General features: G+C 46.7%; 1 protein-coding gene across 5 annotated transcripts in view; it reads left to right on the plus strand.

Annotated features, from left to right (window-relative positions):
• The window catches only part of LOC119979737 (CREB3 regulatory factor-like), a 131,225-nt gene that overhangs the window by 55,842 nt on the left and 52,007 nt on the right, over window positions 1-23,376 (plus strand). For all 5 annotated transcript variants that reach the window (XM_038822326.1, XM_038822324.1, XM_038822328.1 and 2 more), the window contains one exon: window positions 17,431-17,650. In XM_038822326.1, coding sequence (XP_038678254.1) covers window positions 17,642-17,650 — 9 coding nt within the window. In that variant the 5' untranslated portion in view covers window positions 17,431-17,641. The remainder of the gene's footprint in view (window positions 1-17,430; window positions 17,651-23,376) is intronic.

A 23,376-nucleotide genomic window follows, 5' to 3' on the forward strand; every position in this document is an offset into this window, starting at 1 on the left:
CTTTTTATTTTACTTATCTGCTTTTGGACTTGGCTCACTGTGGAAGTTGATAGACTAACACACCTGTCGCCCGAGCCTGTGTGTGTGTGTGTGTGTGTGTGTGTGTGTGCAGTCGGGAATAATTGTCCCAGCTGTAAGTGGTTTGTGAGATTGACTGGAGTTTGTAGCGCACTGTTGGACCTGTGCAAGTAGGGGCGCTTATTTTTAAAAGTGCCCTCCCCTTCATTTTAAATGTCCCCTGTGCAAGGCGCAGTTGGGCTAGTCACAAATTCTATGTTTTGGGGATATTTTTCTGCCCGGCCTTTAAGGAAGATAGGAATGAATTGCTCCACGCTCTGATTACAACACTCCCAAGCCCCATGATGTTATTTATATCTTAAAGGGTTGATGCACACTCTTGTGATAAACTTAGTTGACCTGTGCGGTGTTTTGTCATCTTCCTGTAATGTTTCAAAGTTAACTTTCGGGGATGTTGCATGGAGTGTCATGAGTCGGGATAGTGTAATGATTGGAGATTGGGGATGGGTTAGCTGGTAGGGGACAGGCAGGACTCCCAGCCGTACAATTCTAAATGATTGATTTTTCTTTTTTTAATTGCCTTTTCGAATTTCGGCAGAGCATTTTGACACGAGAATGGATCGTGTTTCTGCATTAATTGTGTCTGACATTTGTACTCCCAACATTTATCTGGGTAATGCTGGCTAAAGCAGGCATGGCCCGCTGAGATGGTAGCCTTGATAAAATTCAAACTTTTAAATGGAAAGATGGGTCATTTTTAAAAAAAAACCTGTGTTTCAAGTGTTTTCCTCCCTCACTGCTCCTTAATGCTGGAGATAGGAAGCAGGGGAACTGTGGGTAAAAGTGATTTGAATTCCAGCTACCTTGGGTAAGCGCATTGGTTGAAGTCCTTTATTTTTTTTAACTAGTGCATTGATGTACTGAATAAACCTGATGACCATAATGAATTGGGAAGAGAGGGGGTTGGAGAGGTGTTGGATAATAAACCCATTTTAATTACTGGTTCAATCTGAAGCACAAAATGAAGGATTTTGGGGGGGGTTTTGTGCTAAAAGCTAGGGAGTGGTTCCGCTGATTTTAAACACCCCTTGTTCCTAACAACTGGGGTTGAATGCCCTGTTTGTTTTCACTGGTTACATCAGTGCTTGTGTGTGCAATTGTTGGAACCTGCGCAAAAGATCGCGGACATTTTTCAATGCAAGTCATTTATGGGCGGCATTGTGGCACTGCTGACTCACAGTGCCAGGGACCCAGGTTCAATTCTGGCCTTCGGTGACCGTCTGTGTGGAGTTTGCATGTTCTCCCCGTGTCTGTGGGTTTCTTCTGGGTGCTCCGGTTTCCTCCCACAGTCCAAAGATGTGTAGGGTAGGTGAGGTTATGGGGATAGGGTGAGGGGGTGGGGTCTAGGTAAGTGTTCTCTTTCAAAGGGTCGGTGCAGATGGGCCAAATGACCACCTTCTGCACTATTATGTCTATGTCTGAATCACTTGTGCTCACGCTTTCTGCAACTTTTACACTGGTTTTAAGATTCCAGGTACCCAAATTAGGCCCCAGATCAATATTGCACTTTTTTTTAGGATGCTTTTTTATTTATTTTGGCTAGGATTTTCAAATGCCGTCGTGGTGGGACCCACCACAGGAGATCAGGCGGCCGAACCAGAAGTCCACTGACGAGTCCAGGCTGGATGATCCCGGCACTGGGCTGGGCTCGTAAATTCCGCCCAGGATTGTGTCATTTTCATGAGGTGCAAGATCCGAGTTGAAAATTGATTATTATCAAAAAGATATTTCATTCATTTGGAACTGATCTCATTGAATGGCGGAGCAGGCTCGATGGGCTGAATGGCCCACTTTTCTGCTCCTACGTCTTATGGTCTGTACGCTCTGATTCAAGATGCTTGCATTCAGAGAAAAATCCACTTTCAGATGTATGAATTAAACTTCTGCAGCAGGTTGCGCTTCCTAAAGATATCAAGGAATAGTTGTTTTAATGGAAATGGGCAAAATATAAGCAATTGCGTTCTATTTTGCTGCCTGATTAGTGCTGGATTTCTGATTTAAAACCAGTGCAATTGCGAGCACATTCTGGATGTGATTTCCCAATTGCTCCCAGAACAGAAACTCTTATCCGATATCTACAAGCTTATGCAGGAGAAGGAAGAGGCGTCAGTAGAGGAGCTGAAAACGAAGTGGGAGGGGGAACTGGGGGAACAGATCGAAGACGGGACATGGGCTGGAGAGGGTAAATTCTTCCTCCTCGTGTGCGCGGCTTAGCCTCATCCAATTCAAGGTGCTGCATAGGGCCCACATGACTGGGACGAGGATGAGTAGGTTCTTTGGGGGTGAAGATAGGTGTGCCAGGTGCTCGGGGAGTCCAGTGAACCATGCCCATATGTTCTGGGCATGCCCGGCATTGGAGGAGTTCTGGAAGGGGGTGGCGAGGACGGTGTCAAGGGTGGTGGGATCCAGGGTCAAGCCAGGCTGGGGACTCGCGATCTTTGGGGTTGGGGTAGAGGCGGGAGTGCAGGAGGCGAAAGAGGCCGGTGTGCTGGCCTTTGCGTCCCTAGTAGCCCGGCGAAGGATTTTGCTACAGTGGAAGGACGCGAGGCCCCCAAGCGTGGAGACCTGGATCAATGACATGGCGGGCTTCATTAAGCTTGAGAAGGTTAAATTCGCCCTGAGAGGATCGGTGCAAGGGTTCTTTAAACGGTGGCAACCTTTCCTCGACTTTCTGGCTCAACGATAGGGTACTGGGACAGTAGCAGCAGCAACCCGGGGGGGGGGGGGTTGATTATGTTGGCTTATTTTATTTAAATTTGATTTATCTAATTTTAATTTATGGTTAAGTTCTCTTGTTTGGGGGTGGGGTGGGGGAATGTGATACATGTGATGTTACGGTATGGGGGGAATTGCGGGTGTTATGGGGCTGTTAGTTGCATATTACTGCTTTTTGCTATACTTTTTGTTATATTTTCTGTAAAGAATTCCAATAAAAATTATTTTAAAAAAAAAAGAACAGAAACTCTACCTCACTCTGATTTCTGTAATGGATTTCTATCTGAAATCTTCCAATTCTCCCCAATCTCGTAAAGTGATCAATGAATTTGGGTAGAGGGCTGGTACCAAATCCTTGATAGGTATGTGACGGTTAACTTTGCCATGTTGGCCAACACTTAGTTGAACAATACTATTTGGGGCAGCAGGGTAGCATGGTGGTTAGCATGAATGCTTCACAGCTCCAGGATCCCAGGTTCGATTCCCGGCTGGGTCACTGTCTGTGTGGAGTCTGCACGTCCTCCCCCTGTGTGTGTGGGTTTCCTCCGGGTGCTCCGGTTTCCTCCCACAGTCCAAAGATGTGCGGGTTAGGTGGATTGGCCATGCTAAATTGCCCGTAGTGTCCTAATAAAAGTAAGGTTAAGGGGGGGGGGGGGGTTGTTGGGTTATGGGTATAGGGTGGATACGTGGGTTTGAGTAGGGTGATCATGGCTCGGCACAACATTGAGGGCCGAAGGGCCTGTTCTGTGCTGTACTGTTCTATGTTCTAATACCTTCTAATTTAATGACCCTCCCCGTATCTTCCACTTGCAACTTGTTTCAACTATTCCGAAGCATTTTAAATATAATGAATTGGAAAATTTGAATTTGTTTTTTTAAATCTGGAAATAGAATTTGGCGGCAATTTTAAAATGTGGGTCTGAAGCTGTCTGATTATGAATGAATAAAATGAACTTATTGTTACGAGTAGGCTTCAATGAAGTTACTGTGAAAAGCCCCTAGTCACCACATTCCGGCACCTGTCCGGGGAGGCTGGTACGGGAATCGAACCGTGCTGCTGGCCTGCTTGGGCTGCTTTAAAAGCCAGCGATTTAGCCTTGTGAGCTAAACCAGCCCCTGTTTTTTATCATATAAACCCAGCGGATTCATTTCCTTGGCCTTTCTAAGGAAGGAAACCTGTCCTGTATGTAAATCCACTATACAGAATCTCGACAGCGCTCCGAAACGGCTTGAGAAATAACTCTGCTGTATCAATAGCCAGCATAAACTAGATACCACATGGTCTCTGAACTACTTTAACTGAACCAAATAAACTAAATTTAAAAAACGGAGGGACAAGTTAAGAGGGGCAGCCCCCTTGTGGTGAATGAGATTCATACGGTATTATAAGTTACCAATGTCACTCTGTTCCCAGTATATATATATGTGCCGATATTGTAAGTGCAGTTGCACTACCTGACCACCAGGGGAGTAGCTCTGGAAGTACTCGAGAGTTTGTACTGGGCTCCCCCCTTGGCTCCGCCCAGAACTCCTCCCCCTAGAGCTGCTGTATAAAGGTCCGTGCCACAGAGTCAGCCAGCCAGTTCACCGAAAGTTCAACGTCTAACAGGCTGGCTCTGTTGTAAGTATATTAAAACCGCTATTCTAATCCTACAAGCACGTGTCCGTAGAATTGATGGTTCCATCACCCCTAAAGGAATAAAGAGCAAATTAAACTTAAAAACATCAAACCAAAATGTGATAATATAAAAGGGTCGAGAAAGCTTCCCAGACGCTGCGGTTCCCACCGAGCACGGGAGAACTTAATGGTGCCCGTGGACACCGCACCACATGGACTCCTGTGGTTCATGGAGAAGGCCCAGCACCTTGACGAGATGCTTGTGGGAACTAGCCAATAAATGCCAGTGGTACCTACATCCCAAGAATGATTATAACTTGAGGACAAAAGTCTTGCCTCCCACGTCCGATCTGGCATCCTTTACCGCTCTCTGAGACTCTGTGTGTTCCCATCTTGCCTGTGGGGTCATGACTTGTGTGGGACATTTTTTGGTTACCTGCCAGAGAAAGAATGTAGCAAATTGCCAAGCTCGAGCATATCCCACAACAACAAGGGAACGGTCCCTATTTAGGGGAGCTGTTGATCTGACAGTATAGGACAGGACTTCCCAGAGTTGGTGAAAATCAGGAACTCATTATGAACAAGACGGATCTTCAAAAAGAGAATGGAAAAGCTTGTGTTTATATAACTGCGCAAGGTTTCACAACCAAAGAAATATCGTGGAAATGTTAGCACTGTTGCAATGCACGGAATGCAATGGCCAACTTGTGCAGATGTGCAGAGCAAGTTCCCACAAACAACACTGAATAAAGACCAGCTGACCTATTTTAATGATGTGGGTTGAGGGATGAATATTGATCTGATGACCAGAGAGCCACTGCCTGCTTTTTGAAATTGTGCCCTGCAATATATTTTTAAATTCCACCTAAAAGGGCAGATGCTGCCTCAGTTCAACATCTCATCCAGGGTAATAGCTTCTCTGACAATGTAACGCTCCCTCAGCTCTGCACTTGGGAGTGTCAGCCTGGATTCAGGTGTTCAAGTCTCTGGAGGGGGCTTGAATCCACGACCTTTGACTTTCTGACATGAGTGGCTATCCGCTGAGCTGAGTAGTGGCCACTCTTGTGACCTTCCGAGTTCATGGTTTTAGCTGCAGCCAAATCCATTTTGTGAGGCGCTGAGATGGGTGTTAAGCAAGTGTGAAGGGAACCCTGGTTAAAGGTGTGGTGTAGCGACGAGTTGTTGTTTTCATAGGCTCAAGATTAATAATGTCAGAGAAACACTGATTTGGCATTTATGTGATAGATGCGAGAGTGAGCTTGTCTGGACTTGCGTGTGTGTGTTACCTGTGCAACTGCACAGATTCCTTAGCTGCAACCTGCTCACCTGAAAATGGCTTGGCAGGGCAGGGGGAATTCTATTCTAGGTGGTTGGCTTCATATCGTAATCAGATGGGCGAGAAAGTTGCTTCCCTCTCCATGCCTGCCATCTCCAATGATCTTCGCGGCGTCCGGTCAGCGAGGAGGAAAAGGCAGCTGGGATTCCTGCTACGGATTCAGCTCGGTGACCTCTTGGCCTGTAGATTCTCTAGAAAAGGCCCTTGGTCTGGAGCCACAAATATTTTGTGGTGGCCTCAGGAACTGCCTGTGGACTGGCCACCTGTGCTCATTTGCCACAAGGTGATGTGGAACTGCTCCCTTGACTTGTTGTAAGTGTGCTGTAGAACGGTCGGCCATTCAGTTGAGAAAATAAGGGAATCGGCTGACCTGCCAACAGTGTCAGCTGCGGAGATTGGCTCATTGATGGCATTCTTCCCTTTTTTTTTTGGGTTGGAAGTTCAAAAGTTCAAACCCTATTTTGTTTTTTTTTCTTTTGCACCCCAATACTTCACACGTGAAGTGCCCCCGGTCAGGGTGGCTTCTCTCTTGGGGGGCGCAATTCTCCCATGCCACGCCGTATGGGAGAATCGCCATTCGCGCCATTTTTTTCCCGCGGCGCTGGTCTGACGCCGCCATATGCGCCGGCGCGTTTGCCGTGGCGCCGGTCATTCTCTGGCCTTGATGGGCCGAGTGGCCATGCGGAAACAGCAGAGTCCCGCCGGCGCTGTTCACCCCTGCTCACAGCCAGCGGGAAACTCTGTGCGTAGGGCTGGGGGGGGCGGCCTGTAGGGCTGGGAAAAGCGCTCTTTCACTGGGGTGGGTGGGGGGCCTCCGATCGGGGCTCACCGATCGGCGGGCCGACCTCTTCCTCCCCCCCCCCCCCCCAGGCCTACTTTGTTGCGCGTCCGGCCTCAGAACCCCCGCGCCATGTTGCGTCGGGCCAGAACGTTCTGAGAGTCTACCGCACATGTGTTGGTTGGCGCTTTGCCACTGCGCATGTCCGGGTTGGCACCGCCCCCAGTCCACGCCAGGATGTAAGGCAGGAGCTGCTGGCCCCCTATGGGGGCCAGAATCTCTACTGCCTGCGCCCGTTTCGCGCCATCGTGAAATGCGACGGCGTTCACGACGACGCAGACACTTAGCCCCGCGATCGGTGAATCGCGCCCAGGGTGTCTGATTGTAGCTTTTGAACTATTCATAAATGCAAATCCCTTTCTAAAACCAAGTAACCTAGTCACTGTTTTTATTAAATTTATACTCTGCTCACCATGCAGAGGGGTATTAGTTTTGGGAAATGGGCTCCTAGTTCAGGCTAACTCTCTGTATTCTTGCCCAGCTTCAGTCTCCACCCAGTCTCGGATGAGCACTTCATATTGATTCACTGAAACCTTTCACTATTTAAATTGGGATCTTTCCACTTTGATTAGATTTCCCCTCCTCTCTTTTGACCATCCCTGCTGCAGTGAATTCACTCTGTCCTTGTGCACATCCAAAGGGAGGCCTTCACTACATTTAAATTATATCATATCCTGGTCTATGAGCTGGATTTATTTTCCATTCCCTTGCACGTGTCACCCGGTGAAGGATGGAGAGAGGGGAAGAAGGACTCCATTTCACAATGAATATTTGGACTAAATTGCCCCATTAGGTTGAAGGTACAACAAGCATAGCAGCTGGCATAGACCTGTTGGGCCGAATAGCCTCTGTTTATGCTCCACTTGAGTTTGCTCTCACCACTCCTCCTCTTCCTTTACCCATGCCAGCATAGATCCTACTGCACTGGTATGCACCCTGAAACCTTCTTGTGACACCACTAACCAAGATTGTCAATATCGGCTCAAGCTAGTGCTGGATTTCCTGCTGTTGACTCGCACTCAGTAGGATTGGATTGGATCTGTCTGGCACAGTTATCAAAGAGACAACCATTGATTGGCCCATCACTCCCCATTCGGATTCGGTGCAAAGTCCGAAAGTGAAATGACAATTGATTGTGACCTTCATGTCCTCGCATGGAAAATCCCTTTACCCAATTTTGCACATGGTCAATGAAGTAGCTGTAATCATAATTCCACATGACAAACTCTTGTATTGGTGGAATTACTTCTGAACTGGATTTACCAGTCTCTATTTATGCAAACAGAGCTCAGTCCTGAGTTTGCGATATCAACACACTCTTACAAAGTGAACCTTCCAAGCTGCCGGCTTGAATCCTTGAGTTTCAATGGGTGGCACAGTGGTTAGCACTGTTGCTTCACAGTGCCAGGGTCCCAGGTTCGATTCCCGGCTTGGGTCACTGTCTGTGCGAAGTCTGCACGTTCTCCCCTTGTCTGCATGGGTTTCCCCCAGGTGCTCAGGTTTCCTCCCACAAGTCCCGAAAGAAGTGCTAATTTGGACATTGAATTCTCCCTCTGTGTACCCGAACAGGCGCCGGAATGTTCATAACCAGATTTATTGACTTGCTCAAAGTAGAAGCTGTTTCAAAGTCAGCAAAAGTCCTGAATCTTGTAGCTAATTCCAGTTGCTTTTACATGCATGTGTATGCAGAATGCTCGCAATCGGAAATAAGAACCATGTGCTGGAAACAATGATGAGACAGAGTACAGGAATGAGATAGAGAATCTGGTGAACTGGTGCGACGACAATAATCTCTCCCTCAATGTCAACAAAATGAAGGAGATTGTCATTGACTTCAGGAAGCATAGTGAAGAACATGCCCCTGCCTACATCAATGGGAACGAAGTAGAAAGGGTCGAGAGCTTCAAGTTTTTTGGTGTACAGTTCTTTTAGGTGTACAGTTCTAACAGCCTGTCCTGTGCCCCCCCCCCCCCCCCCCCAATGCTGACACTATAGTTAAGAAAGCCCACCAACGACTCTACTTTCTCAGAAGACTAAGGAAATTTGGCATGTCAGCTACGTCCCTCACCAACTTCTGCAGATGCACCATAGAAAGCATTCTTTCTGGTTGTATCACAGCTTGATATGGAGCCTGCTCTACCCAAGACCGCAGGAAACTAAAAAAGGTTGTGAATGTAGCCCAATCCATCACGCAGACCAGCCTCCCATCCATTGACTCTATCTATAATTCCCGCTGCCTCAGAAAGGCCGCCAGCATAATTAAGGACCCTACGCAGCTCGCACATGCTCTCTTCCACCTTCTTCCGTCAGGAAAAAGATACCAAAGTTTGAGGTCACGTACCAACCGACTCAAGAACAGCTTCTTCCCTACTGCATTAAGTTGATCTTTTCTCTACACCTTGCTATAACTGTAACATTATATTCTGCAGTCTCTCCTTCCTTCCCTGTGTACGGTATGCATTGTTTGTACAGCATGCAAGAAACACAATACTTTTCACTGTATACGACTGGTTGTATCACAGCTTGGTATGTGACAATAATAAATCAAATCAAAAAGAAAGTTAATTATACTTCTGAACTATCTGGTAAATAGGCTTCATCATACAGCGTAACAAAGATTCAGGAAAAGGTTCTGGTAGCTGGGTTTGGAGGTGAATTTCATCCTGTCAGTCTACTTTTTCGAACACTGATAATGAAGTGCACTACCACAGACTGGAAAGGTGCCGGGAACAGCTATGCATGTGACTTTGAACCCACACTGCAGCTGCCAGCACATGGACAACTGTTCCTGAAGCCTTTGTAGTCGGCAGCAGGGTGGAATCTTTGCCCAACTGCCTACCTTGGGTTGAGGCAGTTGGAGCAGCAACTGTAAAATTGAACTTCATACCATTCCATCCTGTCTAGAAAGTCACCCAGAATCACACAGAGCATCAATTATCATGACACAATCTATAATAAATCAGACCAAAATAAAAGTCTTTACTTTGCCTCTTGATTACATCCCCCAGCGTGAAGGCTTTATGTAGGACGATATCAAATGGTCCTGGTTTCACCCCCACGACCCAAAGATGTGCTGGTTAGATGGATTGGCCACGCTAAATTGACCCTTAATTGGAAAAGAAAAATAATTGACTACTCTCACTGCAGATACCTACAAATGGATAACATGGACTTTATTGTTAGTCTGTGTCAAGCCAACTTGTTTGTTTAAATGCAACCAGCTGACACGATGTATATGCGGAAAGTGTGCCCCCTCATTGCAGTACGAGTAAATAATGTGTGAGGTGAGATTAGTAAACTTCTGATTGTTTAATAGTTTGTTCGTACTTGCCACGTAAACCTCGGAGAAGATATCCTTTTTGTTTCTGCGAATGGTGCTAAAGTTTGGCCATAAAAGTACACAATGTCCTTGAATAGGTTAGTCATCCAATTAACTGCCTTGGGACAAAGTGGCTCTTTGCTGCATGACTTGCATATCAATCCTGCCTGTTCACAATCCTTGAAATTGTGGATAATCTTTGGAGTATCATTTAGTTGCCTTAGCTACCACGGTAAAGGACTTCTTTAACAAAAATACAGCGGCTACTTAAAGTTGATCTTTGAATTGCAATTAAAATAAATATATCCGCTACTCACTCATGCAGTACAGAAGATGACTCTTTAGCCAATCCTGTGTGCCCCTTTTTCTGAAGGGTCACCAATTGGTTCCATTCTACCCTACCTCTCCGCCTTTCTCTTTCCTGATAACCCTTCAAATTTCTACTTTACAAATAATTATCTAATTTCCTTTTGAGAGCCAGTGAATCTGCTTTTACCCCCTATCAGGCAGTGCATTAAAGGTCATGACTCATGGCAGTCCTCGACTTTCTTCCCGCCCAACCCTACTCTTGACAACATTTCAGTTTCCAATTATCCTAAATTTATGTCCACTGGTAGCGACTGTCCTGTCATTCAGCCCATATGTCTGCAAAATTTCTGGAAGGATAGAGTTGAAGAGCAAAGAATGTTAAACATGTATGGCACATTGGATACTGAGCACTGAGACCAGTTCTGGTCTCTAAAAGGGCCTTGGAGTCACTGGTGAAGATTGAACAAGTTGAGGCTCTTTTGTGTCTGGAAACGGAAGACTGAGGGATGACCCTATTAATAACGTCCTTTATTAAAGGGTTTAATAAGGCAGATCTAGCAATGCTATCTGTACTGTCTGTGAGATCGGTATTGAGGGCAATCAGTATAAGATGGCCACTAATAAATGCAATGGGAATTCAGAGAAACGTGTTCACCTAAGAGAGTGGTTAGAGTGTCGGGTTTGCTATCACAAGGGGTGGTTGGGGTAAATCGCATAGATGCATTTAAGTGGAAGCTTATAAACATGAGGTAGAAAGGGACAGAAGGAGATGTCGATGGGTTAGATGAAGAGGGGTGGATACTGGCATGCACCTCTTTAGCCCAATGCCACATTTCTATGCTTAAATACTTTGTAATGCTGCTTAACAATTGTTCAGCGGAGATGGGATGCACTCCCGCTGTCACTGGCGGGGAGGGTGCAGACTGTAAAGATGACAATCCTCCCTAGATTCCTGTTCATCTTCCAGTGCCTCCCGATCTTTATCCCATGGTCCTTCTTCAAAAGGACTGGCAAAACCATCATGAGCTTTGGGCGGGAAAATCCCCACGGGTGAAGAAGGCGATGCTTGAGAGGAGCCGCAGCGAGGGAGGGCTGGCATTGCCGAGTCTGATCAACTACTACTGGGCGGCTAACATAGCTATGATAAGGAAGTGGATGGTGGGTACAGGGTCTATTTGGGAGCGGGTGGAGGCGGCTTCGTGCAGGGGCACCAGTTTGGCAGCCCTGGTCACGGCTCCCCTACCGCTGTCACCGGCCAAGTACTCCACCAGCCTGGTAGTGGGGGCGACCCTGCGGATATGGGGCCAGTGGAGGGGGGATGTGGGTGCATCTGTCTAGGCTCCAATATGTGATAACCATCGATTTGCCCCCGGGAACATGGATGGGGGGTTTCGAACATGGCGGGGGTGAGGAGGGTGGGCGATATGTTCCTGGAGGGGAGCTTTGCGAGTTTGAGGGGCTTGGAGGAGAAATTTGGTCTGGTAAGGGGAAATGATTTCAGGTACTTACAGATGCGGGGCTTTGTCCGCAGACAGGTCCCATCCTTCCCACGCCTCCCGCCAATAGGGATCTGTAATGAACTCCAATTGGCTTTATTGGTTGGAGTATGAGCTCCCTCAATGATAGCTCATAGGGGGGGCCCATATAATCACCTGTGCATGCTTTGTGAGCAGTCTTAAGTTGACTGGACTGCTCGCAGAACTGTTTGTAGCTGCTCCTGTAATATTATTGTAAATAAATATTGGTGTGGTGACGGAACTCCTGCCTCCCGTGGATTACTACAGGATCCAAGACTGAATAGTCTCTAGAGCAGAAGGAGGAGAGTGTAGAGTCTCAGATATTTATAAGGTGCTCATGAAGGGGGAAGAGTTCCAGACGGAGGAACTGAAACGTAAATGGGAGGAGGAGCTTGGCGGGGAGATGGAGCACGGGCTGTGGGCAGAAGCCCCGAGTAGGGTAAACTCAACCGCAACATGTGCCAGGCACGGCCTGATTCAATTTAAGGTCGTTCACCGGGCCCACATGACGGTAGCTCGGATGAGCAAATTCTTTGGGGTAGAGGATAAGTGCGCTAGATGCGGGGGAGGACCAGCGAACCACGTTCACATGTTTTGGGCATGTCCTAAGCTTAGGGGGTACTGGGAGGGATTTGCAGGGGTCATGTCCCGGGTGCTAAAAACAAGGGTGGTGATGGGTCCAGGGGTGGCAATTTTTGGGGTTTCGGAAGACCCGGGGTCCAGGGTGAGAAAGAAGCCGATGTTCTGGCCTTTGCTTCCCTGATAGCCCGGCGACGAATACTGCTGGCATGGAGGGACTCAAAGCCCCTGAAGACCGAGCTATGGCTTTCGGACATGTCAAGTTTTCTGGGTATGGAAAAAATTAAGTTCGCCTTGAGGGGATCTGTCCTGGGGTTCGCCCGAAGGTGGCAACCATTCATCGACTTCCTCGCGGGAGAGTAAATGTCAGCAGGGCAGGGGGGGGGGGGGCGGAGGAGATTAGAGTAGGAGGGATAAATAGGCGGGTACTGTCGATGGGAGAGGAATGGGCTTGTGCAGTATGGTTTGATTGAAGTATTGATTTTACGTTGATGTTTGCACATTTTTGCCTTTTTTGCTTTTTTTTTGTTATCTGTAACTGTTTACAATGCTGAAAAATACCTCAATAAAGCTGGTTTAAAAAAAAAACAATTGTTCAGACCAAGTGTAGTTTTCAAAACAAGTAACTCAGATAATCGGGCCAGCACCGACAGACGTCAGTCTAATTTTATAGTCATCTTTAAAATAATGTCAAAATATTAGAAAATAGGCAGTACTTTGAGAAGCGGAGGAGGCATAGAATCATAGATTTTACAGTCCAGAAGGAGGCCATTCGGCCCATCGAGTCGGCACCGGCCCTTGGAAAGAGCACCCTACTTGAGCCCCCCTCCATTCCCGTAACCCTACCAAACCTTTTTGGACACTAAGTGCAATTTAGCATGGCTAATCCACCTAACCTCTACATCTCTGGACTGTGGGAGGAAACCGGAGCACCCGGAGGAAACCCACGCAGACACGGGGAGAACGTGCAGACTCCGCACAGACAGTGACCCAAGCCGGGACTCGAACCTGGGACCCTGGAGCTGTGAAGCTACTGTGCTAACCACTGTGCTACCGTAATGCCCTGGGGTTGGAACCCAAGTGCATTGCAGGCCAAGGATCTGGCAGATTGAAAAAAACAGTGCTACAGCTCCCCTGCTGGTAGGCTGTCATTGAAGCATGAAGTGTTTACTTGGATAGTTTCCAGTTCTTTTATGTGGGCAGTTGCTAGGTTAGAGTTTACTTATGAAAAAATATACATGGTTTCTACATTCCAAAACTTGATTAATATTCCAGCTGTATTTAGAAATGAGATAATTACACCAGAGCTGAATAGATTGCTAGGGCTTGAGGCTGTGTCTTTTATCATCTGATCATGCGATGTGGGCATCACTGACTAGGCTGGTAGTTATTGCCCATCCCTTCATTGCCCTGGAAAAAGTGGTGGTGAGCCACGTCTTGAACCGCTGCAGTGGTCCACGTGGTTTACGCATGTCCACAATGCCGTTGGGGGGGGGGGCGGTCGAGAGACGACCACGTCGCTCTGGGTCTGGAATTACAAGTAGGCCGCACTGGGTAAGATAGCAGATTCCCTTCCTTGAAGGACATTGACCAATCGGATGGGCTTTTTGATGGAAAGTCTGGTGGTTTTGTGGTGATCATTACTGATGCTTCTTGTTATTCTAAATTTATTTGATTGAATACCCCCAACCTGCTGTGGTCGAATTGGAACACCCGTTGTCATTTTATCTAGGCTTTAGTCTCCGAACATTGCCAAAGTGCTGCAATATCCACAACACTAGGTGGAATTTTAATGTTGAGTAACGTGAGGCAGGGTAAAAGCAGCCAGATTAAAAGTGGTCAGATTAAATTTGCTCCCACTGTTGCTGTGGAGAGCCGCTCAGAAAATCATGGCCTATTAGCTTCTGGCACCAGGGCTTCTGGTAGATGCAAGTTTCCTGAAGACCGTGACAGTGAGTGCTTTTATTCAGCATCAGGACTGCACTGTGCAGCTGTGTTCTCTCTCTGATACAGCCCTTCCTGGCCCAAACTCAAATGGGGGGAGAGTGTTGTCTAGACAGATACTTGGTGTGTTGGACTGGCCTTACCAAACATGTGGCTGAGACACTTTGAATTTCCATGGCTTTTAATTTAATTTTTTGCGAATTGCTTGTTTAATCAAGGAGCTGTTTGTTTAACTGGGAAATCTTGAGTGCGGGCCAAAGCTAGGGAGAATGTTACTTATTTTTCATTCGTGCCCAGGAGTCAGTCTTTATGCTTTTAATGGGGCACTTCTTTCGTTGCCCAATAGTACTTTTTTAAAAATCTGCCCCGTCGATGCTTCAGCTTGCTGCTGTGTTGCTACACATGTGGTATGTAAACTATCTAATCGCTCGGGGTAATTGTAAATGGGAATTGTGATCAATTATATTCTGAGCTAAATATGATGGCCATAAACTCAAGTAACACACACGTAGATCTCTGAACCACTTCTGAGTAAACACTTTGCAATTGGCCACCGTTGTTCAATGCAATAGTTTGTCATTAGAACTTGGAGGAAGGACAATCTAGATAATGGTGTTCAATGCGTCTTCCTTTGTTTTGCCCACCCGTTGCCCCTGTCCTTTCCAACCTCCATTGGCTCCCTGTATGTCAGCAGGATTTCTGTCATTGATCCTCTTCACTTACCTTAAGTTTTGCCACCCTGCCCAAGGACTCTGGTTTTTGTGGTAAATATCTCGTATACGTTTTTGCTTTTGCAGAGCAATCACTGGTAAAACTTGAAGCCTTCCGCACTCTGGATCTCACCTCCTCTTTTAGTCACGAGACAGCTCCCCCCCCTGAGAACCACCCTCGTAGAGAGGTGAAGAGATTCGGGGTGGGAATTCAAGAGCTTAAGCCCAGATAATAGAAGGCATATTCCGTAATGTTGGAATGAAGAAAGTCTGGGAGTTAGAAAGGTTCTAGCCGCTTGCGTCTTCCCCGTTTTTATTGTTCCACCATTGACTGCTCTACCTTCAGGATCCTCCATTGAAAGAGCTAATCCCTTAGGCCCACTGCCCTTTCCCTGGCAAATTTATCCTTTTTCATGATCTATCCTAGGGGTGCACATCACCAAAAATCTGTCCTGGTCCACTCACGTCGACGCTATCACCAAGAAAGCACAACAGCGCCTATACTTCCTCAGGAAACTAAGGAAATTCGGCATGTCCACATTAACCCTTACCAACTTTTACAGATGCACTATAGAAAGCATCCTATCAGGCTGCATCACAGCCTGGTATGGCAACTGCTCGGCCCAGGACCGCAAGGAACTTCAGAGAGTCGTGAATACCGCCCAGTCCATCACACAAACCTGTCTCCCATCCATGGACTCCATCTACACCTCCCGCTGCCGGGGGAAAGCGGGCAGCATAATCAAGGATCCCTCCCACCCGGCTTACTCACTTTTCCAACTTCTTCCATCGGGCAGGAGATTCAGAAGTCTGAGAACACGCACGAACAGACTCAAAAACAGCTTCTTCCCCACTGTCACCAGACTCTTAAATGACCCTCTTATTGACTGACCTCATTAACACTACACCCTGTATGCTTCAACCGATGCCAATGCTTATGTAGTTACATTGTATATCTTGTGTTGCCCTATTATGTATTCTCATGTATTTTCTTGTCGTTTCTTGAATTTTGTTTAATTCCCTTTTCTTCCATGTACTGAATGATCTGTTGAGCTGCTTGCAGAAAAATACTTTTCACTGTACCTCAGTACACGTGACAATAAACAAATCCAATCCAATCCAGTTCTCTCTTTGAGAATTAGAATGGGATCTGCTTCCATCATCCTTCTAGTTCATGTGTGCAAGATCGCAACAATTTGCTCTGTAACAATTCGCCCATTTGTTCCTTTGCAAACTATTTGAAAACCTTTTAAAATAGCACATTATCTCATGGTGTTTCACAGTGAAGGATTGAGTGAAAAGGGAATAAATCAGCTGACTGAAACCACAGTTCCAGAGGCTTTGGGGTTTTGAGGAGAGATGTCTCCGGACTAAAGAGGTTTATGTGGTGACGCCTTCAGCTACCTCATCCCACGCTCTGTGATATCTTTCCTAAAGTTCTCAGCTTCTATACCTCTACCTTCCTTTAAGAAAACTACCACTTTGGCAAAGCTTTTAGTGACCTGTCCTTGCCCAATTTCATTCACGGTCCTGGGGAAGAATCTTGGGACGTTTTCCAATGTAAAAAAAGGTGCTTTATAAACGCAAGTTATTGTTGTTGAGGAAAACTTGCAGATTGAAAACACAATATAGGCATCTTATTTTTAAAATGCCTACGACTGCTTTCAAGAAGCCTGGGAATTTACAAGTCTTCCTCTGCGCGATCGAGATTCCGTACTGAAGATTGTTCAAATCGAGCTGTTTAACAATAATACAAATTATAATGACCCTGAGATGTACAAGCCCAAATACTACAGCAGTCTGGCGAGGCGATAAGAGAAAGAATGTTGATATTTGCGCAAAGTTCCTTTGACTTTATATTTTTTTTTAAATAAGTTTATGGTCAAAAAAATTTGTAGCCAAGTCGGATTCACACAAGTTTTTTGTTATGATGCGTCAGATATTTTGACTATTGGTTTATTTTTCCAATTTTACAAGTGGATAGCATGAAACGGGGCTGGTTTAGCTCACAAGGCCAAATTGCTGGCTTTTAAAGCAGACCAAGCAGGCCAGCAGCACGGTTCGATTCCCGTACCACCTCCCCGGACAGGCGCCGGAATGTGGCGACTAGGGGCTTTTCACAGTAACTTCATTGAAGCCTACTCGTGACAATAAGCGATTTTCATTTTCATTTTTACTTGTGATAGATATCCTGTGTATTTTGCAAAGTGGAGTTTCGGGTAAGGAAACCGTGTACTCATTCTCCCTGAAATAGGCGTTTAATTTTACACTGCCCCTTCGTCACTGAGATCTATGAAGAGGATTCTGTGTTCATGTGACTTGACTTTATCCAGCTTTAACTGTGCCCGGTTAAAATCTGTGGCTGCGGAAAGGCTTTGATTGTCTCTATGGACAATCTAAATATTTCTCATCAATGAATACACGTGCCAGAATCTCTTTAAAGTATTTCTCTTTTTCCCTGTCATAGGGCTGACTTTGAAGAAATTGGACGCTGCCGGATGGAAAAGTCTTGAGCTGTAATTTTTTTTCTTCAATCATCCATGAATGCTGAACTGCTGCTGTCCTTGGGGAGTATTGACCAACCCGTGCTGCCGTAGAAAGCGTTTTCGTGCCAACTGATTTTTGAGTGCCTGTCACATTTTTGTCCCTGATTTTGAGCGCCAACTCTAGGCTCGGTCATGCCACAGGTATGAGGTTCTCCTGTTTAACCTTCCCACTCACTACCTCGCACCCCTTCCTTAACCCTCTCCCCACCCCCCCACCAAAACAAAACTGCTGACTTGGATGTGTTGTGTGTCTCTGTAAATGTGTATGCCCTCGCATGCCTGTACCTAACCACAGAAGGGCCTGTAAATTTCAGCAGAACAAGACTTCCCTGACCCTCTCTTCTGCTATGTTTATGATGTAAACTTACCCACCCCACCCCCCCTCTCGCCCGCGCACACACACAAGCCTTTGTGTCATCACTTGGCCATTATCTGTTGGTATGTTGGAAGGGAGCTGGCCGCACGCAGCTGTGTTGAACCTTTTTATTAGGGCTCCTTCACCATTTGACAATATTCTTTCAGTTCTACTTGGCTGGCTGCGGAGGCTCTAGGTGAAGAGGCTCAAGTTGGATTTAAATAGCTCACAAATCAGAACGACTGAGTTGTGGAAATTCCCCCCCCCCCCCTGTAGGTTTTTTTAACAAGTCATGATTGTATGACCGTTGTGGTTTCTGATGCAGTGGCATTTGGACAACTCGTGCCAGCAATTGATTAATTATTTATTGTTTTTCTTCATTTCTCCCTAGAGCGTATCACTTCCCCACTCCCCCCACCCCCTGTAGCTCCTCAATCACCACCGCCTGTTGGCCTAGGGAGGGCAGGGATGGGCTAGTGGCGAAGGAGCCGCATTGGAATTTTGGGGTTCCCAACCTTCCAAAATTGCCCGGGAGTCCCCAGGAAATAAAATTCTAGAACCGAGGAGGAGGCCCATTTGGCCGATTTATGCCTTTCTTTTTTGAAAGAGCAAACCAATTTGCCCTAAACCTCCTCTTCTCTTTTCCCACAGCCCTGTAGATCTTTCCGCTTCAAATATTTATCCAATGAAAGACGAATTTCTTGGGCACCGTCAGTCATTTTAGTTCAACACAATATAACTAAACAGTGAGATGGGTGAGCAAGCGTAACATGCAATGAAACCTCCAGAGTGGACAAAGTTATTTCTCTCACCCATTCCACCCCATGACTTGAATTTCTACTGGGGTCAAATCTCGCTCTGGAACTGAGCACAAAATATCGGCTGACACTCCAGTGAAAGATTCTGAGGGAGCTGCGCTGCACTGTTGGCAGTGGTACCTCCATTCGAATGAGAATGGCGTTCCCCGTCCAGGGGCATGTAAAAGATCCCATGGCACTCTTTTGATGACGAGCAAGAGAGTTTTCTCCCCGGTGTCCTAGCCCATGTTTATCCCTTCTCCGACATCACTAAAACAGATTATCTGGTCATTGGCGGATTACTGCTTGCGGGATCTTGCTGTGTGGAAATTGCTGTCTTTTCTACAACACAACACAGCGCATTACAATAGTACTCAATTGGCTGTAAGGTGCTTTGGGACGTCCTGAGATTGTGAGAGGTGCTATATGAATGAAAGCCCCCTTTTTTCTCTCTCTCAAGCTAATGAGTTTGTGTTTCATTTTGAAATGTGGTGATGGCAGAGGATGCGCAGAATCCCTCAAATGGACAGAAAGCCCAATGAGAGGGTTTAGATCAAGTAGAAGCTCGGATATCAAAGGGTTGCTGAGTACAGTTAGAGCGAGAAAGCCAACCAGCGTGGACAGAAGACTCAACAGGCTTCTCCTGCCAACGGTTGAATCATAAAATTTACAGTGCAGAAGGAGACCATTCGGCCCATCGAGTCTGCACCAGCCCCTGGAAAGAGCACCCTACCTAAGCCCACACCTTTATCCTATCCCTGTAACCCAGTAACCCCACTTAACCTTTTTTTTTTGGACACTTCAGGGCAATTTATCATGGCCAATTCACCTAACCTGCACAGCTTTGGACTGTGGGAGGAAACCGGAGCACCCGGAGGAAACCCACACAAACACAGTGGGAACGTGCAGACTCCACACAGTGATCCAAGATGGTAATCGAACCTGGGACCCTGGAGCTGTGAAGCAACTGTGCTACCGTGCTGCTGGAAAACGCAAGGGGGGGGGGGAAGAAAAATTGGATGGGTGGATAACATTGTGATGTGGACTGAGGGAGGCCGAAGAAAACCAAAGAAGAAGCAAAACGGTGTGAATAGGCCGATTTAAGGCTACAGTCACAATGAATGAAGAGTTTTGGTGCTCTGGAGAGGAAATACCCCCGCACCCTCTCGAGTGACTTGCACCTCTGGATGGGATGAGTGCCGCTCTGGCTGTGCCCCCTCCCAGTTATCTTGGCCTGAAACGGTGTCTCTAGGCATGGCGAATGGCCACTGGGGAGGGACCAGACGACAGTGATCACACTGTTGTCCTATTGGAAAACAACAGCAAAGGCCACCACGTCCTCTGCTGCAAAAGGCAGCCCTGAGTGTCATCTTTATTTCCCCTCTTAAATATAGTTGAGCTTCTTCCTATGGCTACTTGCCAGAGCACCTGCAGAAATTTGAAAAAAAAAACACCAACCCAATTGCCTGGAGAATGGAGGGCCCATTATCATTGCTGCAGACAGTTTCAATCAAGCCAGGAGGAGGAAGTTGCAGATTGTATCAGTTTAATTTTGGTTTACATTGTCTAATGTACCTCCTGTCTCTGTCTGCTTGGTGTGCACGTGTCTGTCTGTCCAATGCAATATTCTTATTTGCACCTCACTGGAATCCCAGGAAGTCTGCACATATTCCGAGTTGACATTTTAATGTTCCTTCCCTCTCCTTGCTCTTTTTCTATCCGCATATATTCAATGTTTTCAGGGTTTTCAAAAAAAAAACTTTGGCTGTGAACATGGCCTTGTCTGGTGTGACAGATTGCCTGTCAGACTCTCTTGTGTTGTTGAGAAGTTTAGGATAAAGGTACACCGGGTGTGATCAACTGGGAATTGAGGTGATTAGAAAGCAGCGTTTGACGGGGAGCAAAGCTTTTAATGAGGAGACACAACAGGAAGCTAGATAAGTGAGGAAGGAGATGACGCTGCTGATAAATGGGGCGAAAAGAGACTCGTATAGAGCATAAACATTGGAGTCCAGTCATGCAAATTCTGTGCGATTCTAGGTTAGATGTGAGAGATGAAATACCTAAGAATGGACTATCTTTGGCTGATTAATCATTCACTGTGTGACATGACAGTTCATGTTCTTGGGATGTCTCTTAAGAGCCCGCTTTTTAAAGTGTAGTCATTGTTAGGCAGGTACAGGAGCCAAATTGCAAAGCCCAACAAACAGCAATGAGATAATCTGTTCTGGTAATGTGGATCAAAATCTTCCCCTCTCTCAACCCCACCTCCATTCCCCTCCCCTCCATCCCCTCTGAGCCAAAGATATTTGGGTCCAAATGGAGCCCTTCGCTTCCTTCAGTTAACTCGAGCACGGATTGGAAATTCAACACTGATTATTCCTGGTCTCCCAATTCAGTATCCCTTGACAGACTGGTGGCTTCCTTGGTACCTTCACTGCCATTGTTTGCAAGGTCACACACACACCACAATGAACTAATGAGGCATGGAATCTGATTTAATTAATGATGTAATGTGAGGGATAAATGTTGACCCAGGAACAGGGAGAGATCTCCATTTTCCTAAATAATGCCACAGAATCATTAAGCCCGTGGTCGAGGACAGACAGGACCTGGGTTTAATGTTTAATTTGATAATGCAGCACTACCTTGGTACTGCATGAAATGTTATTAATAATAATATAGGGCAGCACGGTAGCACAAGTGGATAGCACTGTGTCTTCACAGCGCCAGGGTCCCAGGTTCGATTCCCTGCTGGGGCACTGTCTGTGCGGAGTTTGCACGTTCTCCCCGTGTCTGCGTGGATTTCCTCCGGGTGCTCCGGTTTCCTCCCACAGTCCAAAGACGTGCAGGTTAGGTGGATTGGCCATGATAAATTGCCTTTAACAAAATGAAAGGTTAGGAGGGGTTATTGAGTGGAAGTGAGGGTTTAAGAGGGTCGGTGTAGTCTCGATGGGCGGAATGGTCTCCTGCTGCACTGTATGCTCTGTCACAAGTATGAAGTTACTGTGAAAAGCCCCTCATTGCCACATTCCGGCGCCTGTTCGGGTAAACTGGTACGGGAATTGAACCCGTGCTGCTGGCCTTGTTCTGCATTACAAGCCAGCTGTCTAGCCCACTGAGCTAAACCAGACCTATTAATGGTGATGACTGTGCTCAAAGTCCGAAACAGCCGAGAGTAATGGGTTATCTGATTCCTTCTCTGTTCTGAACCCTTTACCCCAGGCCTCTATTTGTGGCAAAATATCAGCAAATGGGTCCGTACAGAGGAACCGGACTTGCTCAGCCGACACTTTGTATCTGTTCCACCATTCCGTGAGGTCATGGCTGTTAGGTTTCTGAACTCCATCTTTCGAGGCCCTGTATTGAGCTTGATGATTAGCCATGATCATAATGAATGGCGGAGCAGGCTCGAAGGGCCGAATGGCCTCCTGCTGTTCCTCTTTCTATGTTTACCGTGGCTCCATATCCCATTGCGGAACAAAAACCAACAATCTCCATTTTGAAACTTTAAATTGACCCCACTTCAACTCCCCTCTGAACCCCTTGTTTAGGACTCCTCCTTCACTAAAGCCTCTAACCATCTCATTAAATCCTTCAAGCATCTTAAACACCTCAATTAGTCCCCCCCCCCCCCCCCCCCCCCACACTCCTTTAATCTACTATCTCCCAAGCAAATGCAACCAACCCCACACATTAACCCTGTCTCGCCAGCGTCATTTCATAGAACTTTATTTCACAGTGCAGAAGGGGCCCATCGAGTCTGCACCGGCCCTTGTAAAGAGCACCCTGCTTAAGCCCACACTTCCACTCTATCCCCATAATCCAGTAAGCCCACCTAACTTTTGTTTTGGACACTGAGGGCAATTTAGCATAGCCAATCCACTGGTCACTGTCTGTGCGGAGTCTGCACATCCTCTCCGTGTGTGCGTGGGTTTCCTCCGGGTGCTCCGGTTTCCTTCCACAGTCCAAAGATGTGCAGGCTAGGTGGATTGGCCATGATAAATTGCCCTTTGTGTCCAAAATTGCCCTTAGTGTTGGGTGGGGTTACTGGGTTATGGGGATAGGGTGGAGGTGTTGACCGTGGGTAGGGTGCTCTTTCCAAGAACCGGTGCAGACTTGATGGGCCGAATTACCTCTATGAACCTGCACATCTTTGGACTTGTGGGAGGAAACCGGAGCACCCGGGGGAAACCCACGTAGACACAGGGAGAATGTACAGACTCCACACAGACAGTGACCCAAGCCGGGAATCGAATGCTAACCACTGTGCTACCGTGCCACCCCATTTGGTTGTGGGACATTACAGGAGAGGACAGTTGAGCTTCCGACTCCCTCCTGCAGCCGTAGAATCTTGCTGCGACTTCGTCAGGGTTGTCCTGGGCACTGGTGCTGTTGATGGGTCCGACTTGTAGCACATGCATAAATGTGACATCCTCATATCCACCTTGCTTTGTGTGAAATCTGGGCAGCCTTAGGATCATGAGTGGAGGCAACTTTGGCATCTATAAATTGTATTGTTTTAAAATCTCCCTCACTGAGTTGTTTTACTGGACTTGTCTGACCTGTTTGTTAGTTGGATTAATCATTTTTGTGGATTTTCTTTTTTGATTATTGGAAGGGGTGCTTTTGAGGTCATAGTTCCACCAGTTGTGAGAAGTTTGTAATTTGGTTCATTAATACCAGGAGACGTTGGGCTGGGTTTGGGCTATTGG

This window comes from Scyliorhinus canicula, chromosome 16, assembly GCF_902713615.1.
Source record: "Scyliorhinus canicula chromosome 16, sScyCan1.1, whole genome shotgun sequence".
NCBI classification, from domain to species: Eukaryota; Metazoa; Chordata; class Chondrichthyes; order Carcharhiniformes; family Scyliorhinidae; genus Scyliorhinus; species Scyliorhinus canicula.